Source organism: Canis aureus, chromosome 10 (assembly GCF_053574225.1).
Source record: "Canis aureus isolate CA01 chromosome 10, VMU_Caureus_v.1.0, whole genome shotgun sequence".
NCBI lineage: Eukaryota > Metazoa > Chordata > Mammalia > Carnivora > Canidae > Canis > Canis aureus.
Window position 1 is genome coordinate 29,534,818 of NC_135620.1, and position 20,218 is coordinate 29,555,035.

The window sequence follows — 20,218 nt, forward strand, 5'->3', positions numbered from 1 at the left end:
TCCCAAGACTCATGGGGCTCCAACCCAGGACTCAGATCATGACCTGAGCCACACCAAGAGTCAGATGCTTAACCAACTTTGCCACCCGGGCTCCCCATGAGATGGGTTTTATTTCTAAATGTGAATATTTAATACACATGAATTATGACTTTTATAATTATTTAAAGTCATAAGAAATTTTATGTCTACTTAAAATTGTGCCAGGCAATACATAGATTTCCAAGTTGTATCTGCTTTTAGTTTGTGAAGGAGGCTGGTCTGGGATGCTACAGTGATTTCAAACTCTGGCTTGGGAGCACATACGAACAACACATATTTCTGAGCTCCTGTTCAGACTTATGAATCAGAAATTCTAGTTGGGGGGTATGAGTGGGACCTTATATGACTCCCTGATTGCCAGTGGATCCTAGGATCAGTGTTTGGCTCCCTTGTGTCCACTTGATTCTACTTTCAGGCCTGAAGTTCCTGTCTAGTCCTCCTGGGAAAGACTCATGAAGCAGCTGGTGACTCACACTGTTGGTGACTCATGTATGCAGGTCATGCAGTGGCACTCAGGTGGGAAGAAACCATGAAGACAGAAGTTCCTGAGGAGGCAAGAATGGAATGGGGACCCAGAACAAAGGCTATTTTGTCCATTCACTATAGAGGAGGTTCACATCCTATCCGTAAATGATCCTTGTAGAGCTCATCTGAAATGACATTTCTGAGCTCCCCTTCAATAACTTGCAGTTCTTTAGACTGACTAGTCAGGATTAATACTGGTCCAAGTTCTACCTAGGATTAGTCAGATAACATTGATTTGAAAATTATTTGACTACTAAAATTTGAGTCCATCAGATAATCATATGCAGTCAGTGATTTTTAGCCATCCTTCTGGATCTTTTGCTTGTAAAAAATTTCCTCAGGATATGAGATGTGGCTATTATTAGGCAGTATGAAATAGTCTGAAGGGTTTGACTTAATGGACTAAATTTGCTGCACATTGCTAGGGGTGCATTGTCTTTCTCTGTTCTTTCTTTTATGTGAGAAATTTGTTGCTATTTCCTGTGTCTCAACAAGATAAATGAACTAATTTAAAATATTTTCCACGCCTCATCTGTCCACTCCACAAGCTGTCAATGGGCTTGGATTGGGAGCTTGCATGCCAGCAGTCCTCAGCTGGGAGTATTGTTATTATGAAAAAAAGAATGTCGTTTCCATAGCAGCTTGGACTGCCTTTGCAAGTGTGCTTTCACATTCTTGCAGGATTAGGTAAGAAAGTCGATATTTGGTCGAGCTTTCTAAAGCACGTTTGCTTGACTTAAATGAAGTCATTACATTTCTTTCTTTTTTTTTTTTTAATTGAAGAGGTGGGAGAAAATTCTCAAGAATCGATGAAGGGAGAAATTTTCACAAGTTAAAAACTGAAACAGAAAGGAAGAAGAAAAATATTAGAGTTAATAAAATTTAGAATTATAAAAATTAAAATTGGAAAAAGTTACTACTGTTTGTCTTCAAGATAATGTTTCTAATTTTACATATTTTACAGGTTGGATAATTTAAAAATATGATGGAATTTTCACAGGTATATTATTTTTTACAGTCACTTGAATTCATCATATATTCCTTCATAGCACATTTAAAGGAAAAATTATATGCAGAACATCACAACGGCACACAACTGTAAGACATTTTCATCCTCTTTTGCATCAGGATCGAGCTCTTCACAGTATTTACTTATTGGTATTTGTAGAAAAGGCCGAGCAAAGAAGTGATAAGTTGGAGACCATTTTTACTGTTTCTGAGATAGTACAGACGGGTTCCTTTTAGATTTTCTGAACTTTTTTCTACTTAATAATACATTTTAATGAGTCTTTGGGGGAAGTCATAACTTTACTACACTGCTTATCACAGCCGCCTGCTCACATGACAATACTCTTGTGAGGTATAATATTAAAATCATCTCTGGCTAAAAGTGGATTTTGGCTTTTAGCCTAACACTGAGCAAATAACCTTTCCAGTGCAAGTTAAATGTTCCCATAAGCTCCTTAAAACCAAATTTTCCTTGTTAAAAAAAGTTACTGAATATAATTCCCAGAGGGTAGGGGATGGAAGCTATTTAAATCAGATTTAAAAAAATCCTTCCTGTATTTTGCTGGCTTTGCCTTTTTTTTTTTTTTTTTTTTTTTAATGTTTGGTAGGTACTTCTTTTCTATGTTGGTTTAATGTGAGAGGTCAGAATTCTCCCAAGAGGGTAGATGGTCCATCAGATGGGTGCAGTTCTGTAGTTTGAACTGTGGCTTAAAGTAGAATGCCAGTGCCTGCCACCCAGTGCCCGCCACCCAGTGCCCATGTCTTCCCTGAAAATCTTTGCAGAATCTATCTCAAGCCCCATCTTTGTGCTTGATTGTGACCCTGTTGCTGTCCAGAACTCTGAACCTCCAGATCCCTCATAACACAAGGCCAGTCTTTCTGTGGTTTCCCCAGTAGGTCAGCCTTAAGGTAGATGAAAATTTGATAGATGCACTTATAACCTCCTCTGAGCTTTCTTGGGAACTTTGACAAGTACATTCTTTCTCCTAAATATTTTAACACACAGCCTTTAAAATGACATTTACCTCTTCTAGGACCATTTTTGACAGTGGCATGTAATAGTTTTATTTTTATTTTATTTGAAAACATCATTTGGGGTTTTATAGAAAAAATAAAATATTTATCTCCACAGCTTGTTATCAGCAGGGAGGATAGGCATTCTTGGATGGATGGAAGGTTTATTGGTGGAAAGAGTCAAGAAGCTATTTTGTGATAAAGGATTTCTTTGCATTTTTTCCTCTAGTGAAGAAAATTGCTTGTGGGTTCTTGCTTAAAAAAAAAAAAAAATAATCCCCCTGGTGCTGCTTTTAATTTGATCAGGTTTAAAATGTTTTCAGAAGGGTTAAGCTTCCTTTGCATTCCTGTCTGGTGTGATCAAATGAAGGAATGGCTTTGGATTGGGCTAGATTTTTTTTATGATGCTGTTTGGCCTTTCTACAGAAGGTGCAGTATAGTGGGCCAGTCAAAACAATAGCACCAGTTTTACTTGACTTTGAGGTATATAGTGTATTCCCTTCCCGCTGACAGATTTGACTCCTGTTGTAAGAATTTATGTTTCCTATGCTATATATCCAGTGTACCCAACTGTCACTTTCAAAAAATAAGCATACCCCACAATATCAACCCACTGTCATGATTTCTCCTATATGGCTACTGATAACTACTTTACCTGCAAGGGGTATATCCTGTTCTTGTTCATGAGGTAAAAGTTTGCAAGATAAAATATAATTCTGCTAGCGCATAGTATTTTATGAACAGGTGGACTAAGTTGTGAAAGACCATCATAAAGCCTAAAATCTGGGGGAAGAAACCCAAAAACTTCCACTGTTTGGGGGCTCTGTTTTTAATTTGATTCTCTGCTGAGTTCATGAATATTTCAGGTGGACCTGAACAGATGATTCTTTCTTCCCTGGAAGAAGATGGTTTTCAGTGGAAACTTTCAGTCTGTCACTTTTGTGGGAATGACTTTAACCTAATACAGAGTAGAGGTCCATATCCACCCAAGAGAAATAGGAAAACCCTGTGTAACACTGACAAACTTCACACAAGTCTAAGAATAAAATAAAAGTTTTTCCACCCTACTAATATAGATCCCTTGTTTAACTGAAAAACTTAAAACTATTTAAAGAAAGAATTTTTCCCTTCTAGAGGAAGCAGGAATACATGCTCCCTATACTTGAACAAGGGTCTATGAGCCTAGATATCTAGCTTCCTATACTTGGAGGGGACATAGATACATATGTAAATAGATACATGATTTTTGCAACCCTGCTTTAAAAAATAGTTTACTAAACATGGCTACAGCAGAAAAAAATGAAAATACTTCAGAGTCCTGGATGCAAACCTTGAATCTGACAAAGAGATACCACCCCACCACCAGTTCATAAAAATAAATCTGAAAGGCATACACTGGTGATAAAGAGTTAAGCTGTGGTCATCACACCTGCCATTGAAATGGGAAGCTAGAACTGAAGAATGAACATATTGGCTCACAGTTGGGAAGATGTTGACAGAAAAAAAAATCACATGGCACTGATGGAGGCCAGGCCCAACAAGGGGACTTGCTACAGTTTAGTTTGAGAAGAGTTGTTGATGCTTGTCCCACCGTAGGGCTCCAGCCACATGCTTAGCAAATGCTGCTACACTCTTTGTGAAGATTTGTTTAAAAATCACAGTCTTTTTGAACCTTGATGGTACACTCTGGTAAGCAGTGTGATTTGATGGTCTGCCCCATTTGTGTCATCTGCCCAGGTGCTTGTGCCTTTTGCTTTGGCAACCTGAAAGGAACTAATGTATCATCACATTTTCTGCTCCCACCCCACCCTATGCCAATCTTAAAAAAAAAAAAATGGCAAAGTTTGTAAACTTTAATGTTTAGTGAGTACTTCTGTACCCATTATCCCATTAATCCTCACAGTGATCCTCCCAAGTGGAGCTGTAGAAACTGAGGGTTAGAGGCTAAGAGGAGCTCACTCAGGAAGGCTCTTCCTTAGTGGGAGAGCTGGAACTAAAAATCCAGCCCTGCCAGTGCCTCTACTCCGGCAGGTGGGGGTAAGAGGTTTGAAGCAGCCTGAAAATTGTTCAAAAACCAGCAAGCATGATAAGCCCCAAATCTTAATTTATTACCAAAAATCTGGAGGCCTTGAACTATTTCCTCATTTTGCATTAATTTGACTAGAGCCAGTGAAAAAGATTCCAAAGAAAAATGTTTTTTTCTTTATAACTTACCATTGAAAAGAACTGCTTTAGTCTCAAAATTATAGCACTGAAACATATATGTACATATATTGGGACAAAAGCAGCTTATATTTTTCTACTTTGAAGCTTGATGGACTCCTCTTGCATGGAGCAGCAAAGGGGCTCCCTCTTTCTACATAGGTGTATGCATGAGAGAAATGGAAGTGTGTGCATTCCAGGATGAACTGGATTATCTTCATCTTTTAAAAAAGTAACATGGATGACAGAACACATTTTAATTTTACGATTGCCAGTGAACCACAATATAAGCAGTAAATGTCTTTTAGAGTATGAACATGTTCTTTCACACGTCTGCTTGGGTAATTCACTGTTCTGTTTGAGAGGATCTCACAGAAATAGAATTTTTAAATATTGAGAAATCCATTAAGAAATGGAGGGAGAATCAAATGCTCATTGTAAGAGCCATGCCAAGGATAACTAAAATATGGCTTAGCATCTGAAAAATATTTACTTTTAATCAGAATGAACTTCTAAAGAAGTTAATATTCTCACCCTTTGGCTGAAGACTTCATTGTTGGGCTGGTCTAACATCTGTCTGAAGTTGGTCAGCCAGTTTTTCACGAAAGAACAAACAGTATACACAATGTAGATAAGATATTGTCTTTCTCCTCAAGAAAACCTGCATGTCTGGAACTGACTTACTCCTCTACTGCAGCTGCCCCCTTTTTAGTTGACCTGTTCCTGGCTTGCTGCAAAAACTAGGAAACTGAGGGTAGTACAAAGTGTCTTTGGCTCATTTTGGGAGCAATTCTGAAATGATAGTAGGGGAAAAAATAGCTTGGAAGATATCACAGTTTATATCCTATCCTTTTTTTTTTTTTTTTTGAGATTGTAAAAACAATAAAACAACAACCTTAAAAATGAAAAAGAAAAATCCAGGGTTCCAATAACCTAAACATGATGTTCTTCATTTTTACCTATTCATTGAAATCTCTGTTCATTTGTTTTTTTTTTAAGATTTTATTTATTTATTTGACAGGGAGGTGGGGGGAGAGAGAGAGAGCGAGCGAGCGCACACACAAGTAGGCAGAGCGGCAGGCAGAGGGAGAGGGAGAAGCAGACTCCCCACTGAGCAGAGAGCCCGATGAAGGGCTCCATCCCCAGGGCTCTGGGATCATGACCTGAGTCGAAGGCAGATGCTTAACTGACTGAGCCACCCAGATGCTCCTGAGATCTCTGTTCATTTGTGTGTATGGTTGTAATCACTGTGTTCATAGTGATTGTAGACATTTTTAATTGTTCTGTGTCAGGAATACTTAACTCTTCTGTTCTGTGGATTTCTTTGGCAGTTTTTGGTAGAGCGTATGGATCTCTTTACAGAAAAATGTTTTTAAGTATTTAAAATAAAATACACAGGATTATATAGGAAACAATAATATTGAAGTATACTTACTAAATAATAGTTTAAAAATTAGCTTGTGATATGGTAACATGTGCTTTATTACCAATGTATTACATAATAAGATGTGACAAAGTCATAGTTACTTAGTTTCTGAGTAATTGTGAGCATAAATGTTTTGGAATTGTGGATCTGAAGGTGGAAGGGAAGGCAGGAGAGTTGAGGAATGTCGTCATGCCTGATGGTCTCTATCACCTGGGTGAAGCAAGAGGCTCATTTGTAGTTGTTAGAATGTGAGGGGTTGGGCTGGAGTTGGAGAGAGGTAGGGTCTTGGAACAGATAGGGCAGCACTGCTTAGTTTTTACTATGTCTCAGGTACTATGCAAAACTTTTTATGTATGTCATTTCCTTTGACCCTGGGAACACCTTCATGAAGAATAGTGGCTGTTGTTGTCTTTACTTGACCAGTGTAGGAACTAAGGTGGGAGAAATTACCCACAAATAGATCATTCACTACCCCTCAGATAGTGAAGTCTGCCTAAATAATCCAGAAGCAGTATCCCTGATTGGCAACACAAATGCAAGCCTGCATTGGGGACAGTGATAGGAATCAGTCCCAAACCTTTGATGGGAATCCATTTTACTGCCTTTTGTCCACTTCCTAAATTGAGAAAGATAAAAAGAATTACTAAATGACTCTAAGAGCCACTTAAGATTAGAAATCTCAAGCTTGTCAATTCCAAAAGATAAATCCTCAGACTCACAGTTAGGTGATTTTTCTCCTGAAGCGACCATCATAGAAACCTGAGCGGAGCAAGGCAGTGGGTTGGGAGCTGCAGAAGAGGGGATGGGCTCCGGACTGGACAGTCTGTGTTTATACCTTGAATTGGCTCTTCCCAGGACCGCAGTTGTCTCTGCTGGAGAGGTTCTTCCTCTGAGAAGTCACCTGGGACACATCTGCATGGCATTCATTGACTTTATAGCTTTCCATCACTGCTTCCTCGGGGTTGTTTGGAGACACGTTGGGGGTATTTTAACTTAAGCATAAATTTTCTCATTGTGGTCTAAGACTGGTGTAATTGAAATACAAGAGGCATTGAGGTTGGGGATGGGCATGGATAGGACAGTTCATGGGTGACAGTCTCTAATAAGGATCAGATGTATGCGGGAGCCTTGGGACAGCTGGTGCTCAGAACAGGAAGTGTGTCCCAGCACAGCACCTTGTGTAGCCTTTAAAGAAAAATGATGAGGCTTCTGTATGTTTCCTTTTCCCAACCCCTAGAATAAGTAGTACTTACCAAGATAAGTATATGCAGCAGTAGCGTTTATAAATGTTCATTTAAACTGTTAAAGACTGCATGTAGGAAGTTGGATAAGAGGTTGGCGCTTAGAACCTGACTCGGGGACCCAGTTCCCTTGTTACAGATGAGCATATGGGAAATATTTATACTGTTCCATCCAAGGCCTCACCAAGGAATGCAATTTCAATAAATATACATAAAATGGAGATCTAAGAAACCATACACACACAGCTCTCTGTAACAAAACTTTGAACAAAACAACTCTGAAGCCTTTGATTGGGTTGAATATCTGCACTGTCTCAAAACAAATACTGCTAAGGATAATTAGTCTCTGTCTTTGTTTTACTTATTTTTTGGTCAAATATCTTACGGCCTTCAGGCTTGAGGCCAGAAATAAATAGAACATGTTTTATAGTCCTTGATTTGATAATGCCAATACCAAACATATCTGATATTCATAATAAATAAAGTTTCTTGGGGGAAGGGGAGGGCTGTCCTTGGAGCACTGGAAAGGTTTGTAAGCCAGCCTTCTGAAATAGTGTGAAACAGGAAAATTGTGTTTCTTTTTAGATTTCACACTGAGAATTAAATGATTAAAATATTATCATTCCGAACATTAATTCAGAGAGATGTAAAAGCAATGGAGTTTTGAAATCCACCTAATTTACAAGTAACTTTACAAATCTGTTTTTTTTAATAGGCTAGAGAGCATATATCAGTGACTTTAGCAGGGCCTACTTGTACCAAGGACAGAGGGTCTTTTTAAAATTTTTAAGTAAATAATTCAGTAATTTTGAGTTCAATTAAATGCTTTATTCAGGGAGAGTAAGAATTCCTGTTTGAGCTCTTGTAAACAATAATTTCAAATAATGAAATTTGCTCTAGAAAACAGGTGGTCTTTAATATTAACATAAAAAGAAATAAAAATGCAAATATAAAAGTACTTAGAGAATGTTTATTTTGTGACTTAGGAGGCTTATTTTTGCCGCCTATCAGCTGAAAATGTTTAGTGACACTTAATAAGTACTCAGAATGAGATTTGTCTAAAGCTCTCTGTATGCTGTAATTGTATGCCCCGTTCACCCTTTAAATTTGAAATAAACTTGAAATGAAGAATGAACCCGAACAGGCTGTTAGAGAAGTAGAAATGATAAGTGATTGATTTTTCTCAGCATAGATAACATTGCCTATTTTGTGATTCAGCAAATGTTGCTATATACTATCAGTGAAGTGCCTCTCTCAACATGAGATTGTGATGTTGCCTATAATTTATTTGCAAATGCTGCTTTTATGTCTGGGTTTTCTGCACAGCCCAAGTAGTAAGTGGAGAGGGGAAGGAAAGTTCTGTTTTCTGTTGAGGAAGAGTAGGAGAGGAGAGCAGGAAGCCTTCGGAGGCTAGCCTATTTCCCCCTGGACCTTCTCTCACTCTTGTTTAATTCTGGGCCCTTCCCCTCCTGTGACTTGTCCATGTTGTGCCTGCACCAAGCTAGCCTTCAAAACCAGGGCTGTCTGACTTCTCAGTCCATGCTTCCAACTACAACAGAATACACATAGGGAAGTCAGGAGAAGTGTGGTGTTTGGTCAGGGTACTCCCCAGATAACTTGCTTGTACATTGTGCCAGGTGCCTTTGATAATAACAAGGTGACTTAGATTTGTCTAACTCCAGGGGAGCAAAAGATGGACAAGCAAAGAGACATGCCTGAACAATAGCATTTCGGGTCTTTCTGATTTTCTGGATGGGCTGGTCTGGAGAATTGCTTGGTTGCTTGAGGTTTAAACCTAAGTCACTCAGAAAATTGTCGTAAAATAGCAGTTCTGTTTTCCATCTGAAAATTAGTCACCACTATTTAGCGTTCGTGAGTCTCTCATTGTGGCAAGTGAAGGTGAGATTCATGTCAGATACCATCCAAGCAAGACCTTCTGAGATCATTTCTAGCCTGTCATTGCTCACACTTCTTCACTCAATTTTGCTCATGTTTCTCCAGCTCTGAGCTTTGTTACATCTATTATAGAATACACGTAACTTCGTCTTTCCTCACGCTACTACATGTGTGCTGGCTGTGACCTGCATCTCCTTCCTGGGTGAGCATAGGCATCCACATGCTCTTGCTAGCTTCTTGAGTTCTCTAAAACCCTGCCAGTGGCTTCTCTGAACCATGTGGCAGACCCAGTATCCCTGTCACTCTGGGCTCAACCAGTGTGTGGCATGTCCTCGACACTCTCCAAGGCAGTGTCTGACCTGGTGCAAAAGCCTTGCACTTTGTCTCTAAACTTCCAAGAAAGTAATTACAAGAAACTTCTGACTTGGGAGAAATCCCACTTTTACTTTTTCACAAGGGCTCTAGAGCTAGCCTGATGGAACTGATCCCATGGTGCCTGGACTCAGTGACTTGTGTCCTCAGTTCAGGGCAGGTGCATAGGTCACCTGCCTGAGCTCTGCTGCTGCATGACTTGAGCTGTCTAAGCAGAATCATACTTGCTTTCTTGTCTTGTACACGGTGTCCCTTGAGTGGCTGTCATGAAGTTCATCTTCTCTTGCCCCTCTTTAAGACCTTCTCAGTGGAAGGATGGTGGAAGGTGCTGGGTTGGAGGAAGGTAACCAGCTAAGGCACACATGTTCATCTCACCTTGGTTCTCCAGCCCTCTCTTCTTATTCTGATGATCACTGCAAAGCTTTTGTTAAGCTATTCTTATATGCTGGATTAAGCTGGTTGAATACACAGATGGTATCTTTTTCATTTTAATATCTCCTTTCACATTTTGCAGAATGCCTTTTATATGAAAGATATTTATTAGGTATTAAAATAGCTGAAAGAATGAATTTTTAAAAAATATTTTATTTATTTATTCATGAGAGCCAGAGAGAAAGAGAAAGAGAGAGGGAGAGAGAGAGAGAGAGAGAGAGAGAGAGAGAGATGTAGGCAGAGAGAGAAGCAGGCTCTCTGCAGGGAGCCCTGTGCAATCCCTGGACCTGGGATCATGCCCTTGAGCCAGAGGCAGATGCTCAACCACTAAGCCACCCAGGTGTCCCTGAAAGAATGAATTAATACATGGTATATAATAAAGAAACATTCATTTAGTCAGTAAGTATTTATTGAGCACCTGCTGTGTGTAGTCAGTGTTCTGGTGCTAGGATTAAAAGGTGCTTCCAGAAGGATTCCTATTTGATGAATTTCCCTGTGGTGTATCTTCTGATCTAAAATAAAAAGTATGACTGGGCTGTTGACATAGTACTTTTTAAAAGTCATTTGTTAATTTGTCAGTTTTTGTCTGAACTGCTATGGCTTGTCCAGTTCTAGACTTCTTTTATGTTTCTTATTTGAAATTTCCCAGGGTTGACAGTGACTGTCTAGCCTTGTTTTGAGTAAGTGTAGCCTTTAATCTGATCCCTACCACCTCTGTCCATTTTTCTAGCTCTGTCTTTTGACCTGGCTGAGCTCATTCCTCTGCCCTTTCCTCTTTATCTTGCTACTTGACTTTTTCTTAGCTTCTCATTTTTTTGTGGGGTGAATCTCACCAAACAACAAGCAATGAGATAAATGACTTCTGATACATATCATAAATAAGGATTTAATTCAACACAATTGACACCATAGCCACATATTTTAATGCTCTGAACTTGAAGTGTAGAAATAACTTTTCATGAGGAGGGTGGGGAAACAGAGGACTTCTGTTATGAGCTGATGTATGAGTATTCAGATTGAGTTTTACTGTACCATTACATAGTGTCTGCTATTCACAATATCCTGAGATGGCTGAGGTCAGACGGTTCTGTGTAGTGTGCTGCCTCTCACAAAAGCAGCCCAACCCTATAGTGTCAGTCCACCATGGACCTTGGTGTCCCGTGTTCCCTCTCCCCTCCTTACCCACCTGCTCTTGAGCTTTCTGGGTAAACTGTTTTCTCTTGGTATCGATCTGCCTCTCTCTCTGCTCCTTCTGAATCTTGCTCTTATATGACACCTGTTGCAGTCTGCTTTTCCTCCTGGCTAAGATGTTTCCATGTCTGTTGTCTCCTGGACTGTAAGCTTTTTGCTGTATGACTCAGACTGCATTATATCAGTGTTCCTCCAGTGACTGACTTAATGAATACTGATGAACAGAACATAAATTTTACAGATAGAATTGAAAGAGAACAGGAGGATTCTCCATTAAAACCTGTGTTTAAGGTCTTGAAGTAAAATGCAAGTTTCAGCCTCAACAGTACTGTTATCCATTGAGTCTAACGTTATTCCCTCTTTCAGTTGGGAATGTTAGTTTGCTGTGCAGCACTTGGAAAAAGTGTCTTTGGATAGCAAAAGGAAAAGGGAATTAGCTAATATATCATTATCATTAGCTTGTTACTTGTCTGATAGGGAAACATTAGTTAAAAAGCATTCGTTATCTGTTTTAGAATTACTTGCCTATTTATGGAAGAAAAAAGAATCATAAAATTGTCAAAACAACAGTAAAATCATACTGCAAATCATATTAAAAGAAAAGAAAAAGGATGGGATGTACTTTGAACTTCCAACTCCTTCACAGCTCATCATTTCTTGATGCCCTTTGCCAAGCTGTGTGCTCAAGGAATCTAATGATACACAAAGCCTCATTGCCAGATACTTCATTAATTCCTCAACCCATTAGGAGCCTTAATGGCCTATGCCATTGGAATAAGTATGGAAATCCAGTCCCCCAAGAAAGTACAGTGCTCTATAAATCATACTCGCCCGAGGATTCTCTCAGCCCTTGACACAGAAGAATAGATGAAAAATCATTGTACTTCCTGAAGTGCCTTATCCTAGAGGATCTCAGAATAATCGACATCCTTTAACCCTTTAATCCTCAGTCCATGGTTCTCAAAGTGTGGTCCCTGGATCAACAGCATCAGCACCACTGGGAGCTTGTTAGAAATGCAAATTCAGTGGCCCTAGCCAGGCACACTGAGACTCTAGGTGTGGGGCCAGCCATCTGTAGCTATGACTCTGCAGGCCTCCCTGTGACTCTGACTGGCTCTAAAGTCCCTGTGGAATAGTTCTATAGTGAGGGCTCTTTTTTCTTTCTTTCTTTCTTTCTTTCTTTCTTTCTTTCTTTCTTTCTTTCTTTCTTTCTTTCTTTCTCTCTCTCTCTCTCTCTCTCTCTCTCTCTCTCTCTCTCTCTCTCTCTTTCTTTCTTTCTTTCTTTCTTTCTTTCTTTCTTTCTTTCTTTCTTTTTTTCAGTGTTGAGGAAACAGATGAGCAGGTGCATAGCTTCACCGTGATCTACTTGTTTGGACTCACTTTAATGTAGCTATTACATCCCAGCCATCCTCCCTAGGAAACAGGAAGGGGAAGGACACTTTATAGTCACTCTCTCGTGTCGTCTTTGCTAGCATTTTCCTGCTGTGCTGGATAGCAGCCCGCCTCAACTTTGTTCTGAATTACCCAAAATGGTGGTCTTCTAGGCTGCCTTATTTGACTTCTCAAACTGCCTGATTCATTAACTGTCAGCTACTGACTGGCTCTTCATCCTTTTCCTAGTAGGACAGTAGTACCTCCATGGATTGCAGGAAGAATGACCCTATCTTTCTGAACCTTTTCTGCTTCTGAATGCCTGATAATCTAGCTGTTCACACACTCTCTGCTACCCTGTCCTTCTAGAATCTGTGTTGCTCCTACCCCCATCCATTTTTACTAAGGCCGCTGCTAGAGAGGGTCTTTCTTACAGAAGACAGACTGTCCAACCTTGATCTTCAGTTAGCGGCTCTATTTAGAGGAAGACGTAAAATTTCTGTCAACAAAGGATAACAGAGTAAAAAACTCAAAATTTACCTTCCTCCAATAGCTATTTTCCTAACCCAAGTCCTCATCATCCTGTGCCTCAATATTTCTGTCACTTCCTAACAGTTTGTTTTCCCACCTTGATCCATCTTTGCTGTGAGAGTGATCATTCTTTTTATTTTTATTTTTTTCTTTTTTCTTTTTTAATTTAAATTTTAGGTAGCTTACATATAGTGTAATATTGGTTTTTCTGGAGTAGAATTCAATGAACACCCAGTGCTCCTCATAACAAGTGTCTTCCTTAATACCCATGACCCATCCAGCCCATCCCCCACCTACATCTCTCCATCAGCCATCAGTTTGTTCTCAGTCGTTAGGATAGTGATCATTCTTAAATACTAATTCTATCAATTCTTAGCCTATTAACTTCAAATATGTGCTTATGGCCTATGTGGCAGGGGTCAGCAAACTAAGGTGTGTGTTTGCTGTTAGAAATAAAGTTGTACTAAGGCAGGAAACCACAAATGTTGGAAAGGATGTGGAGAAAGGGGAACTCTCTTACACTGTTGGTGGGAATGGGAACTGGTGCAGCCACTCTGGAAAACTGTGTGGAGGTTCCTCAAAGAGTTAAAAATAGATCTGCCCTAAGACCTAGCAATTGCACTGCTGGGGATTTACCCCAAAGATACAGATGCAGTGAAACGCCGGGACACCTGCACCCCGATGTTTCTAGCAGCAATGTCCACAGTAGCCAAACTGTGGAAGGAGCCTCGGTGTCCATCAAAAGATGAATGGATAAAGAAGATGTGGTCTATGTATACAATGGAATATTACTCAGCCATTAGAAATGACAAATAACCACCATTTGCTTCAACATGGATGGAACTGGAGGGTATTATGCTGAGTGAAATAAGTCAGTCGGAGAAGGACAAACATTATATGGTCTCATTCATTTGGGGAATATAAAAAATAGTGAAAGGGAATAAAGGGGAAAGGAGAAAAAAATGAGTGGGAAATATCAGAAAGGGAGATAGAACATGAGAGACTCCTAACTCTGAGAAACGAACTAGGGGTGGTAGGAAGGGAGGTAGCAGGGGTTGGGGGTGACTGGGTTACGGGCACTGAGGGGGTCACTTGATGGGATGAGCACTGGGTGTTATTCTGTATGTTGGCAAATTGAACACCAATAAATAAATTTATAAAAAAAATTTAAAAAAAGATAGACATTAAAAAAAAGAAAAAATAAAGTTGTACTGAAATACAGTAAGTCATCATTTGCAGATTATCTGTGGCTGCTTTTGTGCTACAGTGGCAGAGTTGAGTATTTGCAACGGGGACTCTATACCATACAAGCCTAAAATATCTATTATCTGGCACTTTAAGAAAAAGTTTACTACCCTTGGTCTGTTTACACATAATACAGTGGCATATTTGGGTTTAGCTCTGCCAATTTAAAACGTTTTTTTCCCTTTGTGCTTGTTTATTCTGCTTCTGTTTCCTTCCTTTCGTGTCTTTGTTTGAACTTATTATTTTTCCTTATTCTGTTTTGTTTTTCACATCATTAGGTAATTGATACTTTTACCCCTGTCCCAGACAATTCAAGAACGTTAGAACATTTTAAACGTCCTTTGCCACTTCTTTATGTGCTTAAATTGTCATCTTTTCTAATTCTCTATATTTGAAACCCAGAAGACATTACTATTACTGTTTATAAAGTCAGTATTCATTTAGACTTATCTACATATTTAGCATTTTGGTTGCTCTTCACTTCACACATACATCTCATCTTTGTATATGGAAAAGAAAAGAAAAAGGCTTTATGTTTGGCCTCACATTTGAATGATAATTAGGCTGAATATAGACCAAATTTAATTTTCCTCCGGAAACTGAAGACGTTGTTTTGTTATCTGTTAGCATTCACCATTGCAAATTAGAGATCTAATGGTAATCCGATTTTTCTCTTTTCTTCTCTGGAAGATTTTGAGATTTTTCTCTTTTTATTTTGAGGTTAATATGTGTGTAGGTGATTTTTTTTTTTTTTTAAATCCTACTTGTTGGGCTTTTTTTCAAGTCTGGAAAATTTCTGTTATTTCCTCTTTTTTTTATTCATCTAAGATGCCTTTTAGAAAGATAATAGAACATCTGGATCTCTTTTCCATTTTGCTTAGCATTTGTGTTCTATTTTTTAAAATTTTCTTCTGTGTTCTGTATAATCTCTAGGCTCCATATTCCATTTGCTAATTTGACCTTCAGTGGGATACAATCCAATATTCAGCACATCTTGATTTTTTTTGACTGATATTTTGAATTTCTTTACTATGTAGTTGTTACTTATTTTCTAATTAATGAGGTATATTTTGGAATCTCTATCATTATATACACTTTACCTCTTTTCAACTCAGTTTGTACTTCCACTTAACTTGACTCCTTAGGTCAGATATTCTTCTATTTAGTAATCATAGCACCTCTCGTTTATTTTTATTTTCCCTCAAATGATTGTGATTTTGAAAGTATCTGGTTATATTTTAGTTGTGCATGGTGTGTACACTTTTTCCTTCTTCAGCCCAAATGAGAATCCACTTATCTTACTGGTGAATAATGAGTCAGATTTTAGGATTGGATTCAGATCAAAGAGGATTACCTCACTGTGGTTAATGATTGGGCAGGATGGGCCATCGGCTGGTCCAACAGTGAGTAGTTTGTCTTTTAGGTTTTTGCTTCTACTCTTGGCATTGGCCTTGCCAGAACCATCTCCTCAGAGCTACCAACTTACAACTGTTTGCTGGGGATATGCTCCCTGTCATTACTTGCAGTTTTTCTTGGTAGTCAGTACTATTATGGTTTTACTCTTTTTCCTTTATCTTTATGTAGGGATTGGAACTGGGAAAGTTGTAGCACAGACTGAGTCCATCATCTTGATCCAATCAGCCATGTGTTTCCTGAAGGCCTTCTTGCCTTCCTGTCTTGACTCCAGGCATAACTCGTTGCACCAGTCATTCAGGTTCCATATAGGTCTTTGTCTCTACTTCTTTCAATGTGCTTATTACATTTACATTGTACCATTGTTAAGAACTATTTGTCCTTGTCTTTGCCCTGCTGAATTAAGTTCTGTGGCCCAGACATGTGTAGGTGTCACATTGCCACAGATGTTTCATCCAGGATACAGAACAACTGGTTTAGTAGCAAGCAAGTGAAAATGGCGTTTGGAAATACAGCACAAACTGTACTATAAGATACAGAATGGCTCCCCTAGTCTGTTTTATGTATTTCTGTATCTCCTCAAAAACCTGGTTGCTGTTTAAGTCAGACTTCCCAACTCTATGAATAAACATCTTCCAAAGCATCAAATTATAATAGTCTGACATTAGATTGACTTTGTAAGGATAATGGTTGTATCCTTAGAAATGCCCACTTCTCATCTTCCTGGGAAAGGAGAGGCCTTCCCTTATGAGATTCCAAGAACTGAGTCCTCACTGGGCTTAAGTGTATTATCTCTGTTTCCTTTGCCTTTCCTGGAGGTCCTCTGTTTAATTAGGAAGTTGATGGTAGAAGAAGCTGGAGTTACCAATTCATTAATTAGCTTAAGTCATAATACTCTTTAGTACTCTTTTTTTTTTTTTTTAAGATTTCATTTATTCATTCATGAGAGACACACAGAGAAAGGTAGGGACACAGGGAGAGGGAGAAGCAGTCTCCCTGCAGGGACCTCAAAGTGGGACTCGGTCGTGGGACCCCAGGATCATGATCTGAGCCAAAGGCAGTTGCTCAACCACTGAACCACCCAGATGCCTCAGTCTTTCCTACTCTTTTTTTTTTAAGATTTTATTTATTCATGAGAGACACACATAGAGAGAGGCAGAGACACAGGCAGAGGGAGAAGCAGGCTCCATGCAGGGAGCCTGACGTGGGACTCAATCCTGGGACTTCAGGATCAGGTCCTGGACTGAAGGCGGCTCTAAACTGCTGAGCCACCAGGGCTGCCCAGTCTTTCCTACTCTTAAAAAAATCCTATTTAATTAGGAAAATGGGAAACCATTTTTACTTTCAGATCTGTCAATATCTGAACTTAGTCAAATGCTGCCCTTCAGGTAGTATGACTAGGCTCTTAAAAGATTGTCTGATTATGTCTGGGGCTCTTGATACGAGTTTTTCATATTTTATCTGCCATCACATATCTAAAAATTGGAATTGGCAAAAAAAAAAAAACTCAAAATACCAAGAATTACCAAGAATGTATTGACACTGATAGCAACAATTGCTAAGACACCTAGATATTAAATAATGCTTTTATTCAGATTATAATGGGTCCTATTTCAGTTTTGTGGTTCTGTGGTGTGTGTGTGGGTGTGTGTGAGATAATCAGCTAAGCCACATCCTTAACTCCCACTTAAAAGTATTTAATTGTACATTGAATCCAGGTGTATAAAAATGCCTGGCATGTAGTGCCCTTATGGGGACTAGTGAGAAATAAGACTGCTCAGATAGACTCTAAAGGCCTATTACAAGCTTTTCCCTTCCATGTCATACTGTTCCTTCTTTCTGGAATGTTTTGGAGATAAGGAGAAGCCTTTGAAGGACATTTAAGCAGGGGGCTGACACTGGATTTGTGTTGTAAAGAGATCATTCTGGCAGGCCTGTGGAAGATGAATAGAGATGGAATAAAAGACCAATAAGAAAGGCATTACTATGCTGGGTACCATGGGCAGAGGCAGTGGCAGTTGGTGTAGATGGGCAGGGAAAGATCAGAGCAAGACTAAGGTACAGAATCTAGAAGACTAAAGTTGCTGATCAGATAGAGTTAGAAGTTAAGTGCACATTGACTCTTACAGGTTAAGTTAAGTGCACATTGACTCTTACAGGTATGTGATAAAATATTATGATCCCCAAAAGGCATTGAGTTTAAGAACCTTTTCTGTCCCGGGAAGGAAAATGTCCCTATAAAAGAAGAGCGGCTGTTCCAGTATTTGATCAGATTGCAGACCTTTTTCATCCTTAGGAATGAAAAGTCAAAGCTTTTTGATGATTCTATTTTTTCTGCTTTCTAAACCTACCCTATGTTGTTCTAGAACCATTTTTTTTCTAACCGTAAATAATTCACTAATCGTACATTTAGTGAAGCTGTTTGATTTTTCCCATCTTTCATAACAAATATATTGATAATATCTAGGGCTAATAGTATGCAATTTAATTTTTAGATTGTGATAATAATTATTGCTGTTTTTATTTTCGTTCTTTCTTCACCAGGCTTAGCAGCTATAGATACTCAACAAAATTATGCCCTTTGGGGTGATTTTCAATTTTCTCACTTTGGGAAGCCTATTTTAATGTCAATCATGAAGGGTTCAGATTTGTATTACTAAACACTTGAGCCTCTAGTTTCCACATTGGACCATTAACACTTTTTTTTTTTTTTTTTTTTTTTAAATTTTTATTTATTTATGATAGTCACAGAGAGAGAGAGAGAGAGAGGCAGAGACTCAGGCAGAGGGAGAAGCAGGCTCCATGCACTGGGAGCCCGATGTGGGATTCGATCCCGGGTCTCCAGGATCGCGCCCTGGGCCAAAGGCAGGCGCCAAACCGCTGCGCCACCCAGGGATCCCTGGACCATTAACACTTTACAGTTCCTTGACTATCTCTGTGCTATTTAGGGTATTTCTGAAGACCTCATCTAATTTAGGAGAGTAGGTACCTATCTTCCAAACCCACATTTTATCTCTTAATGTACCAAAAGCCCTGCCATGCAGAAGGTAAAAGAGAAGTAACTGAAGCATTCATGGGTAATTTACAGGAGCACCTTTGGAGTCTTTCCTCACTGTGCCTAGAGAAGCATATGCAAAGAGTTTGGCTTTCCTAACCACAGGAAGTATTTCAACATATGTTTGTTTGGTAGTATGTGACCATCAGAGTATGTTTCATTAAAAGTATACAACTTATATTGTCACAGTTGCTCTCATCACTTGGTCCTCTGGAGGGTCAGGACATGTTGATATAATCAGTTCTGCCTCTCCAATAGCTATTATTCTGTGAGACATGGAAGTTGGCTGAATTACAGAGTTTGAATTTATGTTCTTTGTTTTAACCCTCCAGAAATGCATCTTCTGCAGACACCGGGTTAAGAAGGTTTCTGGAGCCTGTATCCAATGTTCTTATGGCCGCTGCCCAGCCTCCTTCCATGTCACATGTGCTCATGCTGCTGGGGTGCTGATGGAGCCTGACGATTGGCCATACGTGGTGAACATCACATGCTTTCGCCATAAGGTCAACCCAAATGTGGTAAGGTCGTTTCTTCCTTCCCTGTTGCCAAGACTGCATATATATTCTCTCCTGTACACTTCCCAGGGCTAGCGTGCTCTACTCTATAATGTTACTCATTGTTGACATGTCCAAACTGTGAGTTCTTTGAGGGCAAGGATCATCCATTATTATTTACTAGTATTTGCCCAGGACCCATCAGTGTTTGGTCCATGTACCTGTACATTCTGGCCTTTGGGTTTTATTTCATCTCTTCTAGAAGAAACACAGAACAGTAACACAGTAAAAGGAAGGGGGCAAGTGGTCACAGATATTTGGGGCCTTGCTGCCTGAGGTAGGATAAGCTAGGTGCAGCATGGAGGCCCTAAGAAGAGTGAGGACAATTTCAGAAAAGCAGAAATGTAGAAGTATAGAGGTCACTTTTTTCTGCCTTTTCTACTTCACTCAGGACTGAACCTTTTTCTGGACAAAGAATGTGCAAGTAAATAGCATGTGAATTTAACTATAGTTTCCCTGTTGTTGGTAAATGGAATCTTTCATTTGTTTTAAAAGCTTAGAAAAATTAGGACAGTGTGGAGATGGCTGATACGCCTTTGTTACTTTTCCAGTTAACTGTTAATTGTTTTTGGCTGCCAACAGGGAGCAGCTTTGCTAACTTGCTGCCCTTTGCTTCCCTGGGAGGGTTGGCCACAGACTATTTGCATCCTAACATACTTGTCCTATGTCTCTAATAACCTCCTGTGAGCAGCCTGCCAGGTAG

General features: G+C 39.3%; 1 protein-coding gene and 1 long non-coding RNA gene across 16 annotated transcripts in view; one reads left to right on the top strand and one right to left on the bottom strand.

Moving 5' to 3' along the window:
* The window catches only part of KDM4C (lysine demethylase 4C), a 413,529-nt gene that overhangs the window by 329,770 nt on the left and 63,541 nt on the right, over nt 1-20,218 (top strand). For all 8 annotated transcript variants that reach the window (XR_013387736.1, XM_077911907.1, XM_077911905.1 and 5 more), the window contains one exon: nt 19,294-19,479. Coding sequence is in view for 7 of the 8 variants with exons in the window: in XM_077911907.1 (XP_077768033.1) it covers nt 19,294-19,479 (186 nt within the window). In the remaining variant the exon portion in view is untranslated. The remainder of the gene's footprint in view (nt 1-19,293; nt 19,480-20,218) is intronic.
* The window catches only part of LOC144322193 (uncharacterized), a 50,180-nt gene that overhangs the window by 6,671 nt on the left and 23,291 nt on the right, over nt 1-20,218 (bottom strand). For 2 of the 8 annotated variants that reach the window (XR_013387750.1, XR_013387743.1), the window contains one exon: nt 6,934-7,126. The exons of 1 other annotated variant lie outside the window; for it this stretch is intronic. This is a non-coding gene — a long non-coding RNA (uncharacterized LOC144322193). Of the gene's footprint in view, nt 1-5,822; nt 6,831-6,933; nt 7,127-7,374; nt 7,400-10,223; nt 10,243-10,392; nt 10,668-12,675; nt 13,217-20,218 lie in introns of those variants that run through there. 5 more of the 8 variants (XR_013387745.1, XR_013387749.1, XR_013387748.1 and 2 more) reach the window with 5 other exon arrangements.